The sequence below is a fragment of the Protopterus annectens genome, chromosome 10.part0 (assembly GCF_019279795.1).
Source record: "Protopterus annectens isolate FY-2018-M chromosome 10.part0, PAN1.0, whole genome shotgun sequence".
In the NCBI taxonomy this organism is placed as follows: Eukaryota; Metazoa; Chordata; order Ceratodontiformes; family Protopteridae; genus Protopterus; species Protopterus annectens.
The window spans coordinates 78,955,476-78,971,585 of record NC_056744.1 but is presented as its reverse complement, the minus strand read 5'-3'; the positions used below and the strand labels follow the sequence as shown (position 1 = coordinate 78,971,585).

Genomic DNA, 16,110 nt, shown 5'->3' with positions numbered 1-16,110 from the left:
AACTTCATTGTCAGAGAAAGTAGTTTTAATGAACAATGCTTGAAGATTTTATTTTCACTGAAACTACCTCCAGCAATTTGTCATGCTCCCATGTATATGTAATGCTAATGCAAGTAATACCTGGGTGTGAAGTATATATTCATCATGACTCTACTGTTCATACTTTAAAAAAATAATTTGAATCACAGATTTCCATATGTAATGGAAAAAAACAATACCAAAACAGATCAATCCCCTGACAGAAAAAGATAATGAATGATTTTGAAGTATTAGCTGTCTGCCATGGCAGTGTACTATTACAATGAATCCTAATATTTCTCCTCTACTTTATGCAGAAGCTCAAACATATGTGGGAATAAGACATCACTACTAGACAATATGAACCACATTCCCCGAAGACTGTTGAAAGAACTGTAGCAATGATGTAAAGAGCCAATACGTTTTAGTGCTGGGTGCCAGTAATGTCTTGGCTAGTGAAGTTGGATGAAGCACAGTTGAAGCAGGACCACAGACCGGAAAAGTTGTTAAAGAAACTACACAAAATTATGTGAAGCTGAATCCTAAGGACTGTCAAATAAGCATGAGCTGTATATAGTGCATGGGACATGTGTTACAGAGCACAGATCACAGCCTGATGCCGAGAAAGTGAAGGCCGTGGTGTGAATGGAATGGTCTGAGGATAAAAATGATTTGCAAATGACTCTGGGAATTGTTCAGTATCTCAGCAAAATTCTAACAAGTGCTTGAAAAAATGTTGTGTGGCTGTTGTAATTAAGACACAATGCAACTCTGGAATTTTGAAGAAGATGATCACAGAATCTCCTATTTTGAAATATTACAATGTCAGCAGTTATTCAGGTGAGTGCAATTCAGTCTATCTTAAGGGAAGTACTGCTACAAGGACTCCCATGGCATATGCACTTAGAACATTGATATATGCATAAGTACAAGCACAAATATAAAAAAAATATGGTTGTTACACATGGTGTGAAAAATGTTGTGAATGCATATATAGAAACCAAATACTGGTAAAATCTAATCATAATCTACTTCAGAGCATATTTCATAAACCATATATTGCACATCACTAGGAGTATAAAGAATGTTACTTAGTCTCCAGAAATGTAATATTATTGGGATGCATTAGCATGGAAAGCTGATGCACTCTGTCAGCTAAGCATATCTGAAAGAAAAACGATGAAGACTTTTAAATAATGATGTAGAAGTGACCACGGCAGCAGCTGTGCATTTGCCAGTGTCAGAAGGGATAATGACGGAATTCAGAAATGAAACAGAAACTGATCCTCATAAGCAAAGTTTGACAAGGACAATCTTAAAGGGATGGCATCAGGAAAAAAGAAAACCCTCCTTAGCTGTGCAATCCTAGTTTACTTTCTGTGATGGACTGAGAACAGTGATGTAGTGGTGTTTAGAGGTCTGAGGAAACAGACACTGGCTAAGATACATGAAGCACATCTGGTTATTGTAAAATGTAACAAATGGCTAAGAGATATCATGTTTTGGTCCCAAATGTTTACTCAGAATGACTAAGCGGTTAGGTTTTCTTCCATATCTGGCATACTTCAAAAATTGTCACTCACGAAGAAATTAAGTTAGTCGACCATACTTTGATAAAAACTGCAGCAGATTTACTCCAGTGTTGTGGCACACTGTACCGAATATGAACTGAATATTATTTAGAACACCTTAAGGTATCCATTCCGAGAGACAGAGAGAAATTATAACCAAGCCTATAATTAGGTAAACATTTGAAATACTGGAACCCGCTACAGTAAGACCCGAAATATGGAGACTGAGTGACCAAAAGAACGGACTTATATATACTGAGTATAAGATGCCATTTCTCAGAATATTCCCTTTTCTCTGAGGTATGGCGATATTGGAGTTGATAAATACAAGTTCAGAATTGTGTGGGAGGCTTGCCCCAAACATGGGTGGGGGTTACAGGCAGGGCTTGCCCCTGTAAAATGAAGTTTAAAGGAGAGGAATGATTTTCGAGACTTGCTCTTCTCCTGTGTTTTTTTTTTTTTTCGGCTATTCTGCACTTGAATAGTAAGCCTTATAATTAATGTCTTGAAATTGGTTTTGTCAGGCATGTGATACCTGAGACTATTATGTCAGATGATGCCCACAATTTAGAATTCAGAATTCCATTGGTTTGCATTAAAATGGGAATTTTGTCATATTACCTTACAGCCAAACTACCAGCAGGCCAATGGGCAAATTGACATGACCACTGAAACAATAACAAACCTGTGAAAACATATATCTAAGATAGCAAAGAAGACTGCCATCTTGCATTGCTGGAAGTCCAGAATACTCCTTTATAGCCAATGAGTTTTGTTGCCACCTTTTCAGAATTTTAATTAGTCACAGACTAAGAACAAAACTCCCTGATGCATGGAGTGTAGGTATGTCAAGAACAAACAACATGCCTCAGCAAAATATGGAAATGTGCCCAGTTCATCCAAAAAGGATAACAAGGCTGTATGTAAAGAAGTGCTCTTTCATCCAGCAGAAACTGTAATGGTCTAAGACCCAGCAGAAAAAATGAAAACATCAAGAAGCAGTCAGACTAAGAATGGCTGAGATACACTGGACATACGTGGTTCAAACACCACAAAATGTGCCACTTAGACAAAAGAGACACCATTTGTATAAAACAGCACAAACACAATTCAGGGATCTACCAAAATTTTACAGGAAAGAGAAAGTGGGGTAAAAACAGGCACACAGAAACATTATCTATCAGAGGCACTTCCTCCCTCATTGCAGAAGGGGACCCATCAGTGTGTCAACGTTCTTCGACTGAGAACATGGTCTCAGGGACCCAAACAAATTCTCAAATGGCAAACCTGGTGCCTCCCAAAGATCATTATGAGACTGTAAATCTAGGTTTATGGACTCCATCCTAAGAAGCTCATACCTCATCCCATAAGACATTAATAACATCACAATCAGTGCCTGTCTAGAGAAGGAATATTCTGAGACTGTGAACCTGAAGCCAAGGACCCCAGCTCAAAAAAGCTGATAGCTCATCCCATAAGCCATCAACAATGACAAACTCAGCTACTGTCCAGAAATTATGGTATGCAGACTGACTAAGCCACACAGGAGGTACTGATGGGAAGAGCCAGGAGACATTCTGCAGCGTGAACTTTAGGCTGAAAGAATTACTCTTTTAATATTTACTGGTAGGAAAGTGTTTCTTCAAAATTATTTTTAGCAAATGTAGTTTTACTTTTTTTTCACCAATTTATAGATTTTGCACCATAATGTATATACTTCATTGAGGAGAGAGCTGTAGTGTATCATAAATTGGGATAAGAAAGCTGGTGCCATGCAAAAGCACATTTTATGAATATATATATATATATATATATATATATATATATATATATATATATGTATATATATATATATATATATATATATATATATGTGTGTGTGTGTGTGTGTGTGTGTGGTCTTCATGAATGACTCTGAAGTCAGTTGAGCCTTCCGGGTGCAGCTCTGACTCAGTCTTACTATTATGGTGTACTTTTAAGTGCATTTATTGTTTATTGACACCACAGTGAGGATTCTTTTCTATGAAGATGAGAGTAAAGTGCTACAAACTGCTAATAAAGCCTGTCCAGACAGAGGAAGTGAAGACCTTTCTGTATTCAATCAGTACAGAGATTCGTATAGTATGCCCAGCCAGAGAGTACTGTTCAGCTTGATTGCCGAAGTTAATGCAGCAGTGCAAAGACTTTTTAGAATTGTATAACCATAACATAGTGAGAAAAGGAGGCTGCCATTAGCTGAGCTACAAAACCAGTGCACTTCAGTAGTTTTTTCCAGTAAACTTACGAGCAAAGGGCAACTGGGCATGACATTTCAAAACCAATCTTAAGATTAACTCAGGCAGATTCATGATTGTCCAAAAGCCATTTTATGAGTCAAGCAGAGTTAAGGTGAACAAGTCTATAAAATGTGGTGATACTTGTCCTCGTCCTCTACTTATTATAGTGAGACAGTAGATTAAATGCAGTCGTCAGTATAGATGTGTATAGGTTGTCTGAAAGATGAAGAGGGTGTCTGTATAAAGCTAAGATTGCCTGCAGAAATCAAATGGAAAGATTCAGAGATTGAGAATGGAAAAAAGTGGGTTTCCTAATTACATGCATCATGGATACAGAGATGCTATACCATAATTTAAGAAGGTAACAGAAGGAAATGCATTGATACACAAATGTTATTCATTAAGAAGAGAAAGGTACTACGTGGAACTATGAAGGGGAAACATGAATCATTTGGAAGATAAATGGGATGTGCTCGGTGGTATACCAACAGTTTATAAGAACATCTGTGCACATATACACAATGCATTACATGTAGGGGATATAGTCCTGGATTACATGCTGCCCACAAAATTATCTGATTGGCTGACACATTTATCTTTAGTGTTCAATGGAAGAGAACTTTGCAAAAGCGACTGTGAAAGGTCATGGAAAACCACTGTAAAGTTAGGAAGGAAGTTAAAACAAAAGTTCATTCTGGCATAAGAGTGAACATAAGGACAGTACTGCAGAATGTTCTAGAATAATCAGAAGTGGAAAGAGCATATCATGTGCAACTGCACATTAAACTGGTAATTGAAAGTCGTAATAGTTTCTGAATAATGTATGAAGCTTAGTTACAGCTTTCTGCATTCAAATAAAAGCATTCCTTTGGCACTCTGATCAGACTGTAGCCCTAGCATGTGACCATGCAGGCCAATATAACAAATTAAACACAAAAGGAAGCCCACACAGTATGGTCGGGTGCAACAAAAGTATTAAAACTCCTTCCTTAGAGAGACAAACCATTAAAACAAGATTGTATAAAAGTACAAAGTAGCAACAAAGTGCACTAAATGTTAAAAATAAAAACCCAAAATTCAGAACTCATGTCATTTTACTAAAAATAAAAAAACTGGTTTAGCTCTTTCATCCCTGAAGCACTATGAGTTCTTCAGAACCAATATTAATACTGAAAATCACAGTTTAAATAAGCAAAGTCCTTGTCATATGACTTTAAAATGACCAATAGAAGTACAATAAAATTAAAAATAAAGGCTTTTTAAAAGAAAAAGATATGAAGTACATAAAACAAACATATCTGTTCAAATTGCATAAAAATAGAGTTAAAATACATCTCATGTTAGAGAATTTTAATAAATATTTTAAGAAATACATTTGAAAAAAATGTATATAGGAAAAGTAAAACAATTTAAAGCTTCAAGGGCTTAATCTTCAGGGCAGGGATAACAGATATAAATTCATTAATGCCTGGGTAGGCAGATGCATTTAATTTGATCTGCCAAAATAGCTCTCTTTGTTTGAAAAATAATTCAAAAGCCCCACCCCCCAACATTCATTCATTGGGACAATTTCCAGAATGCCAAATTGGAATTTACAGAAACCTGTACAAGAAATACAGTGCTTGTAAATGGAACTGGCTTTATTCTGTCTAAGTCATAATTGTGTTCATAAATCCTTTTCTTAAGCTGTCTGTCTCCCCAACATAAAAAAAACAGGAGCAAGAAAGGCAGTATGCAATATATACTAAACCCTTAGTGAGACATTTGCCATAAACTAATTTAATCTTAAAATTACAATAGTTATCAAGGACAATAGTTTCTTGTTCAAGGATGTAAAAACATTGCTAACAGCCTCCACATTTCCGAGTCCCTGAAAAAGATCTTAAAGGGAAAGAAACCACATTTTCAAAAATGTTTTTCATATTCCTCCCACTTTTGTAAACAATTTTGGGTGTCTCACCAACATGTTAAAAACTGTTTCATCACTCTTTAAAATGTTCTAGTTTCTGACTATAATATCCTCGATAGACCTAAAGTATGTGTTATAATTGACCAAAAATGCACTGGAGAACTCGGTAATTTTGATAGAAACTTTACTAGATGTAGGGGTAGTGGGTGTAACATTAACATCAGATGAGCCTAATAATGGAATATATCTGGCCCCCAACCTCTTGAAACTTCATTTCTAATAGGTGTCAAAAATGCATGAGGATACCCCCTTTCTAAAAGCATATTATAAATGAACTCAATTTCCTTATTAAAGATCTCAAATGTACACCTCATTATGGCAGTCCATACCAATTGCCCTTAAATAAACTTTTTTTTTTTACAGTGTAATATATGGCAACTAGTAAAATTTAAACAGTGGTTTGAAAAAGGGGGTTTCCTATAAATACTTGATAGGAAACATTGTTGGTCATAATCCTTCTATAAGTGTACATCTGTGGAAAAAAAACTTTTACTTGTCCTCTTCTTGTGTAAATTATTTCACAACCTTACCACTGATGAGAAGATTGTATTACAAAATGTAATGTTTGATTAACCATTGAGGATTATGAAACCAGATAAAGGGAGTGTAAGGGGACTCACTAGTTATGCTTATATATATTTGAATAAATTAAATGAAATCCTAACTTAAAAACAAGAAAAGAAGCTTTCACAACCTTACCACTGATGAGAAGATTGTATTACAAAATGAAATGTTTGATTAACCATTGAGGATTATGAAACCAGATAAAGGGAGTGTAAGGGGACTCACTAGTTATGCTTACATATATTTGAATAAATTAAATGAAATCCTTTCTTACTTAAAAACAAGAAAAGAAGCTGCTCTTCCAGAAGGCACTGCATTCAAACAAGAAACTTGAGTATGGAATTGGGGGTCTATATTAGATTAGCGAACGCTTAAAAAAGTGAACGCTGATTGATCGACCTTATGTAAGCGAAAGCTTACAATCTCGAACTGTCAGATCAGTGATTTTTTTTTCCTAAGGAAAAAAAAACACTGATCCAAAACACATACACACAAACACAAGCACACCAAACAAACAGAAATCCACACACATACACCTAAAATCTGACACCTAACCCTACACTAAAAGTACAGTTTTGTACCTACCATAAATGTAAGAAGAGGAAGGTCTGAAGACACCTTGAGAGGAGGCAGACCTATCTACATTTTGAGATTCACCACCAAGAGTGGCTTCGGTATCTGTAGTCGGGGTGTGGGCTGAGGAGCCTGCGACCTCGGGCACAGAAGACACCACCAATGAAGTGTCATCGGTAGTCAGGGGCTGCATAGGTGCCTCGCTGAGAACCGGACCACCTGTAGTTGGCTTTGGCGTGGTGTCGGTAGAGGCCGCGGACCTTGTGTGTCGGTCCTTATCTTTGCGCTTTTTAGACAAAACTGGAGTCAGAGTATCCGACGACATAATATAGTTAAATTTTTTGCCAAAATAATGCTGGGCGAACTCCGCCTGACGCTTAATGGTGCGTTTGTTGAATGTAGCACAAGAACGACAGACCGAGACGTCGTGGTCTGGGCCTAAACAAGGAATACTGAGGGAATGGAAATCCTTATGCGGTATTTGCTTCCCACATCAAATACAATTATTAACTTTGTCTGACATCGGTCTGAGGCAAGAAACATTTCCCCAACGGGGTACTTAGCTTTCAAGAAGACTTCGGTTGCAAAATTTTCGTAATTTCAGGAGCTGGCCGACCGGCACTTGCGAACTGCTTCTGCTTCGGGTACCGCGCGGCAAGAAAGACTGAAGAAAATGGCGTCGGCTGGTTCTTTTATACCCCTGTCAAACTGACGTCAGGGAAGAAGCGACGACAACCGACGCCGGACCTAGACTTTGGAATTCGGCCAACCGAGGACCCGCCTGACGGCAGGAGAACCCATCTGTTATGACTGCAGCTGTATGCACGATGAACATCTATGCACACACCACTAACTATCCACTTACCTTAACCCAAACCCTAACCCTAAGGTCTGTCACTATCGCACACTCACCTCACCCGCTCCCTAACCCTAACTCACCTAAATCCACCCTAACCTTCATGTCCACACAATTGCACACATACCTAACACGAGCCCTAACCCTAACTCACCTAACTCACCCTAACACTCACATCCACACAATCGCACACTTACCTGAATCCAACCCATAACTTTCCACCACAGCACTGAAAATACCGAAGCAACAAAAATGGACAACCAAATTCTTTCCCTAGGAAAAAATTCGAGTTTCTGTTGCTTCGATATTTCTAACTTTCGCTAAAATAAGGTCGATCAATCAGGGTTCGCTTCTTTAAGCATTTGCTAATCTAATACAGCCCTGGAATTGGATCACATAGGAGGCTTGGCAAATGCATGACCATTACTTCCTTATTTAAAGAACTGTTTGTGTATTGTGCTTTATCTGAAGAAGTTAAGACTTCATTAACGAAAGTGCTCATCCAAAATTAAAAACTGAGACATGCTATACTCCCTGACTAGTGTGCTTTTCTTATTTTCACTTGTTACTTTTTAAGTACTAAGACTACCCGCTTTTGCTGACATTCATGGGTAATCTGTATCATAGCCCAGTGCCTACCCAGTGTACCTCATGCTTCCACTATGGCAGCTGTGCTGTTGAATCCTTTCATATGCAGCACAGACAGCTGAATCATTCTGCTACAGACTTCAGGCAGTCATTATTATGTTTCACTCAACATATATTCCTGGTCTTTTCTGCCTCTACATCTCTTGTCGCTTTCCTCAGTTTTTCCATTGCACTTCTTCTGCTGACAAGTGCAGATGTTTCCTTTTTTCAGTTTTAGTTAAAACAAACTATTGTTTTCATCTGTTCTTGCAGTCAGTGTTTAGTGTCTGCTTTCTCTCTGCACTTAAGTACAAAACATCTGAACTGCCTAACCCATAATCCTCTAATGTATGCCTCCATTTACTCTCTTATGATCTTCAAACTATGTAAATCTGTCATCCCATCAATGAATTCAGCGTTCGCATCTTTTCATATCTTTCTTATACACAATACCAACAGCACATCTTAAACGACATCTAGAATCTCTGCCAATTGTTTCTCCAGCTTCATACTATAGTGCTCTCTGCTGTATCTCCTTCTCTAGCTCTCCTGCCATATTATCTGTCATCTATATGCAGTCACATGACCTATAACCTCTTGTTTTCTGATTCTGACTCCTTTAACAGGCCTTGGATCATTCCTTCCTGACTCATGACTCTCAATATCTTCTCCATTAACAAAGTCATCTAATCTGTTTAGGTATTTTATTTATTTTATTAGTTAACCAAGGTAGAGCATTGGACATTTTGAATACTCATCTCAGATGTATAAACTTAACACATAATCATAATACCACAATAAAGTATCACAGTATAGCAATACATGACATTCAGTAATATTCATTGCCTCCGAAGAAAATATTTAATGTAATAGTATCTCAGAGTATTATTAATATTTCACCCAACACTTCGCCTCCCTTATCTTTTCTCCATTTTTTCCTTTTCTTCTTTCTTTTTCCCTCCATCCTTGTTTTTGCTACCAGCTTAGTGAGTATCGCTTTTCTCACCAAAACCTTCCTTGTTGGTTTTAAGTAGAAGATTGTTGCACTTTGTTAAAATCTACTGAAAGCCTTTCTGCTAACATAAAAAGGAAAGTCCTGAAGTGTGCAGGACACTCCATATATATAGAGGGATCCAGGGGTGCCAATGAATGTTAGATTAGCGGGCAATTTAGGAAGGCAGAAAAAAGTCAGCATACATTAAGTAAACAAACCTAATGATCAGAAGCACAGAAAGGAAGGTGACATAATTGCCTAACTTAATTATGACCTACCTGATTTGCAAATATGAACACTCAATAGCTGAATGAGTACTGCTTATTTATATAGAATAAAATAATTATAAACACTTTAGTGAGGTCGTTAGCTAGACTGCCAGACAATATAGAAAATAATTTCTACTTGTGTACATTGTTAGTGGTGATAATGGGGTAAGTTGGTGGGATCAGAATCTGGAATAGTATACCAAAGTACAGTGTGGACAATTGAATTGTAGAACGTTTAAGAAGTGTCAGTTGTTATGAGTGGTAAACAGAATTGTGGGCAACTCTTTAACAAGCTGAATTTTATTTGAGGGCATTGAGTAAAGTAAAATAGTATAAATTTCATTTTATCCTGTTTTTTATCCTTACCTGAACCAGGTTCATCCATTGAGAAGGCCTTATTCTCCAGATACATGTTATGTGAAGAATGCTCTTTCAGGATGGTGTCATACCCAACACCCCTGCTGGAACAGACGTCATCGTAAGTTTCATAATCCACCGATTTTGTCAGCTGACATATTTCAGGGATGATGTAGGAAAAAATAAACACCCAAGCATTGCTAACAAGTGCAATACCTAATGTCGGGTCATCCCAGCTGCCTCGCCCCATTATTGAATTTGCATCCACGTACAAAGTAATCCAGGCTACCCATATAACAACAGACAGTAAAATGGAAATAAGGATGTAAATTCCATGTTTCTTCCACTGCTTGTACTTTCCAAACTGTGCATTCAGTGATAGAACAAATGTAACACATATTAGTAGCATCACAAATATCAAAGCCAGTACAAAGTCAGCATTGGTGATGTTACACATCACATCATCATTTAAATCAGTTGCATTTTTTCCATTACTAGTAATGACCAGCCATTCAGTGTTTATTATGACCTCCACTGTGGTAAGTGACAATGCCATAAAGAATGTCATCCAACCCTTTGGTCCATCATTATGCCTGATCAGAAAATTAAGCCTGACAGCATGGGCCAGTAAACTCGAGAAGCATACTGCAAAGAAGACACCGAAAAGAAATCTCCGGGAAGCGCATGAAGCAAAGCTCTTTTTCACAATGAAAGCAAAAACCAGACAAAACAATCCAACATTTCCAAGAATGAAGAACATCTGTACACCTAGTGTACTCTTCTTTTTCTTGTCCTGAATGAAGGGTATGCTTGATACAAATACTAGAATTATAACAAATGACGTTGCCACACCAAGAGCAGCTACAGCTTCTAGAACAATTCCCCAGACAACTGAGAGATCACAGACATTAGAGTACAGTGGATGTAAGTCATCTGGACATCCAGGTGGCAGACTCGGTGTTTGCGCCTTGCTTGTTGAAAAGAACGTCAGTAACTCCAATGTCAGTAGATATAGCTGATTTATCTTCATTGTGCTACTGGTTGAAGCACCTAGAAGAATAAGAAGGAGAAAAATACAGTATTTACAGCTTACTTTGCAGTAGACATGTGTGAGCAGTACGCAATGAGGAGCAGAAAATTATAATTTGTGCATGTTACTTTGGCTGTTACAAAGCAGGCTACAAATTCTTATGACATAATGTGCCTAAAAGAGTCAAAATGCATTACAATTCATGGTTAGTTTTTCAGATTGTGTAGCAGTGTTCAGGAACTGGAGAATAAACTGAAGAATTAACAGTATTTTCACTCACAGTCATTGCATCTGATCCAGAATACACAAATCAGGTGTGTGTGTGTGTGTGTGTGTGTGTGTGTGTGTGTGTGTGTCTGTGTATAGTAGGTTCCTGTTGGCCTTGTATTAACAAACCTGAGTTGAAAAGTGAAAACATTAATCAAAAGTCAAGCACCATGTTTGTTTATTAACATCGCTGTCAGCATCTGTGATCTGTGAGGCACAAAAGAAACACTGTACTTCTTTTTGAGTATACCTACTGATAAAACAGTAGTATATTGTTAAATAATATGTTCAAATTATTTACATATTGTTTCTGTAAAATTCTGATGCTGCAGTACTTTTCATAACCTTTGCATACAGATGGTTCTTATATAGGAAAAACAGAATACAAGACAATAATTAATTGTGGCATTTGTTCATGGACATTTTTTCCCCATTTTGTATGCAGAGTTTGCATTAATATGAGCAACCTGTCAGCATTTTATCTAACGAAATCTCAAAACAACAGTCAACTTTAGTTGAAATATAACCACAGAAAAGACCCTTGAAGGCTTAATTTAGACAGTTGGCTGCTGTACGTGTTATATTCTGCTTCACTTTACGAAAGGTTATTTGGAAGCTAAATGACAAACCTAGGCTTATCTAGTGACAGCAGTTTTTTTTATACTGATTTCTACCACTTCATCTGTCGTTAGCAGTACTGTTACCTACTTTTTATGTCTCTGTTACAGAGGAACTGACTGAAACCATAACCTGGCACTGCTACAACTATCTTCATCAATACCACTTCCAGTGATAACATATGTGCTATCCCAGCAGCATTACCTCTGATAATACCATCAACATTACCTCTGACCGATCACCTCCATAATCATTACATATAAAGCTAATTGCAGTCATCATCCCCAGTAAAACAATCTTTGAAACTTACATCAGTGACCATTTCCTTCAGCATTACCTGTAATACCAACATCAATGGTCAACAACATCAACATTACCTCTAGTATTAACATCAGTGGTCATCACTTCCATCAGCATTATTGGCACTGTTGCCAAAATAGCCCAGTGCACTTCTGATGCCATTAGCATTACCAGCAATAGTGACATTTTGTTACTGCTTGTAGTGTCATTGCCACTACCTGTGCCACTGCTGCTGACACCATTATCACTGCTACCTACCAATTTAATGTGATGTCAGGATCACATTTAGGCCACAGATATTGAGCTACGTTCTTGGAAATTAAATACAAGCAGACCCACTGGGCACAATGTTTGAGAATGAGCTTTCAGCCACAATATTCTCCTTCTCCACACATAATAAGACCCAGAGCTATATTCCACGGAGACTGGGCTGAAGAATACAGTGGGAAAGCTTGTCTTATTTCAGATGGAAGTGCAGGCACAAAAGCTGCCTAAATCTTCATTTGATAAGGCCCAAGAAAAACATTCACCAGCATCCTTTCTCATTCAGTATCCTATACTCTTATAAGGAAAACAATTAATAAATGTAATTCATTACATGTAACCGGACAGTTTGTCAGTGGTCAGTGCTTTCTCAACTGGGATGGAAGTTTGCCAGCTGAGCTCAATGTCAGAAATAAATCATCTCTGACTTAAAATATAGCTGAACTTGAGGCAATTACATAAACAGGGTAAACAGGGAACAAAAAACACTGCATGGGTGGGAAGGGCTTGGTGGGCTGTACCAGACACAAAAAAGGTTTGTATTATTTCTTGATCACTGTTTGATTCACTGTCTTTTAATTTTGATCCACTGCTGGTGGCAAAATTGTTAAGAATGCATTCACTATGAAGTACATACACTTCAGCCGATTTGATGTTTATAGTGATGTCAGTTTATAACAGAATTGTTTTCATTGCACCAAAATGAAACCAGTAGCTCTAGGTAAAAGCAAAATGCAAAATGACATGGATTGAGTGTGAATGTTAGGCCCAGGGATCTCTAAATATCTTTTACTAATATAATGGCATAAATAAATACTGCAGTAAGGGCACCAGAGGCTTAGCCATGGTAACAAAGATCTATGCTATCTTTGGAATCATACATAGTTCCTTATGATGGCAAGTACATTAACTGTTCTGCTTATGCATGGCAGCAGTATACTTCTGTTTTATCGCCTTCGCTATTGATATGGTTCATAGAAATGGATAGCTTTATTGATTAGTGTTGCAGTCCTTCAAACAAATAAATCATTGGCAACATTCACAGACAGCTATGACAGGTGATACCATAATAAATACAGTGGATTCCACTATGGCATCTTCAGTACAGATAATTGGAATAAGATATAAAAGTAATTCTTGATGGCCGTGTCCAGAAAATCAGTGGCTTGTAGCAAACACAGTAGTGTGTTTCCCAGTACTGCTGCACAAGCTAGTAACGTTTTCTTTGAATGGCTTCCAGTCACTTGCAAGGATTGCCCAAGTGTAAGTTACAATTCCACGAGTATAATAGCCTGAGATGCAGTTGCTGATGTGCTGTTTTATGCAGTAATAGGAGAAAGTTTATAGTGCCTACATGTCTGTGTTTAGTGAGTGGCTCAGTTTCACAGCTTCATGGAAAAGGTGCATAGAGAAGCAAGACAGGCTATACATTGCTTGTCAGTGATCACTTTTCCACTAAGGTGCAGCAACAACATTGGAGTGAAAATAATACAAAAATGGGAAAAAGAGGTTGTGGATGGATGGATGATAAACTCAGGTATGTGTGTAATGAGGAATGAGTATATTCAAGCTGTCACTGATGAGACATTGTTGACAAGCTGTTGTGATACAAGGTCGGATATGTAAAAATGATGCAGTGGATCCTTCAAAAGTTAATGGTACTTCAAAATATATCAATTTCTTTATTATTCTGAGACAGGAGGATTACATGCTGCTCAGAAGAACTTAAGTCTATTAAACTATCACTATTGTTTGTGCCAGCAGCTTTCAGATATAAAGTTCTGACTACAGCCCTGGTGACCTTAGTTTGAAGAGCTTGGGTACTTGCAGGGATGGTGGGCATGCCCATCCTGTGTTGGGGGTGGGGTCAGTATTCTCACCAGTATGGGCCATGGCTTCAGTAAGATGGCCCTGCTGTATTTTGGAAGCTCTTCAGGCAGTGGTGGGAGGGCCAGGTTAGGAAGATCTGGGCGTAGCTGTCATACACAGTGGTGATAACACCTACTGGTGCATGTGGGGAAGCACTCACCCTCCCCAACAGAAGTATGATGGACACTGCAGATGTCAAAATCACCAGTTCTCTGACTTTGTATTTCTTTTTTGTGACAGGCAGGTGGTGGGAAATCATGCTAGACTCAGCCATATTTAAGATGACTGCAACATCTTGAGAAATGGTGCGTGCAATGCAAAACGGCAACACACAACTGTTCAACACTTATAAGCATGAAAGTAAAGTGCAAATGTGTTTGGTAATACAGTAATTCTGAGAATGCATATTTCTGAGAACTCCTCTTACTCTGAGGTACAACAGTATTAAGTAGCAGGTAGGTTAGAGCTCTATGTCCTCCACAGAGAGCCAAGGGGGTGCAAGGGGTGATAAACACTGTTGTTGTGTTATAACGAGGTTCAGTTTTTGCTATTCTGTTGTGAGGTTGCAGTTTCCTCTTCACATGTTTCAGTGCCTAACATTGATTTGCTGCAGTTTACTCATTTTGATATTGGTGGATTGTATCACATTCCTCATGGACTGCAGTTGTTTTGTTTTCTTTTCTTTCCTTTTGGTGACTACCATATCACATGTCTTGCAGAAATGCAAGGATGACACTGGGGTGTTTTGATCCTTTCTTCACTGTCCCCTACAATGTTTTCTTTTTGTCTGTGTCTTCTCACCTTACTCTCTTCCTTACGTGATGCATCATGGCACACCTCAGCTGCAGAAATGTGTGTGCATATCTGGGATCTTTGATTGACCAGTGTGCTGTTTGAATCCTTAGTTTAAAATCCTGTTACAGAAACCGAAGGATGAAACTAAGGATTGCAAGTGTATTTTTTTTATCAAAGATATGGGGCCGGATTCACGAAACCTCTGTGTAAGACTTAATATGTCTTACTCGGAGGCTGCAGTTGAACGGTATGATGTCAGCATGCCATGAATATTCATGAGGGCACGCTGACTCATCCGTAACTCTTACACGGACTGAGTAGGCAAGCAGGGGGCATGTCCGACTGCCGAGCAGTCTAAAAGTCCACGCCCTTGCAAGGTTTTAAAAAGCATAATGTCAACAGACAAGAGCGAGTCCGCTCAAATGTACTTGCACCCAACACCACACTCCCTGACACTGTAAACCCCCATCAGAGTTATAAAACGGAAAAAATTAAATTTTTTTTTTAAATCCACCATATAGCTGCCCGTATTTGCACTTGTTTGCATGGGTGTGCCCATTGCTTAACCACAGTTAGCAATTGTGACATTGAAGAGCATATAAGAACTACTTATGCAAACAAATCCAAACAGCAGTAGCGTAATGGAAGAGCGTATGCACAAAAAGAAGGCATTCATGGTTCAAGTCCCACCACGCCTCTTCTTATTTATGTTTTAAATCAGTATTTGAAATAATACCAGACAAATATGATTAAAATTTTATTAAAAGCAGTGACATGGCCAATGTATCAACAGCCTGCCATGAAGCAACATTTTACACAGCTAAACACAGGTGCCCATAGTTTAACAGCGGTATACCCATCTAAACAGAGGTGCCCATAGTTTAATAGTGCTT

General features: G+C 38.1%; 1 protein-coding gene and 1 long non-coding RNA gene across 3 annotated transcripts in view; one reads left to right on the top strand and one right to left on the bottom strand.

The window, feature by feature from the left end:
• LOC122812959 overlaps positions 1 to 10,214 on the top strand; it is a 142,929-nt gene extending 132,715 nt beyond the window's left edge. Inside the window, exons 2-3 of the long non-coding RNA XR_006366612.1 lie at positions 336 to 858; positions 10,093 to 10,214. This is a non-coding gene — a long non-coding RNA (uncharacterized LOC122812959). The remainder of the gene's footprint in view (positions 1 to 335; positions 859 to 10,092) is intronic.
• LOC122812958 (G-protein coupled receptor family C group 5 member C-like) overlaps positions 1 to 16,110 on the bottom strand; it is a 280,692-nt gene that overhangs the window by 135,190 nt on the left and 129,392 nt on the right. The window contains exon 2 of one of the 2 annotated variants that reach the window (XM_044085039.1): positions 10,084 to 11,124. In XM_044085039.1, coding sequence (XP_043940974.1) covers positions 10,084 to 11,104 — 1,021 coding nt within the window. In that variant the 5' untranslated portion in view covers positions 11,105 to 11,124. Of the gene's footprint in view, positions 1 to 10,083; positions 11,205 to 16,110 lie in introns of those variants that run through there. The other variant, XM_044085040.1, reaches the window with a different exon arrangement.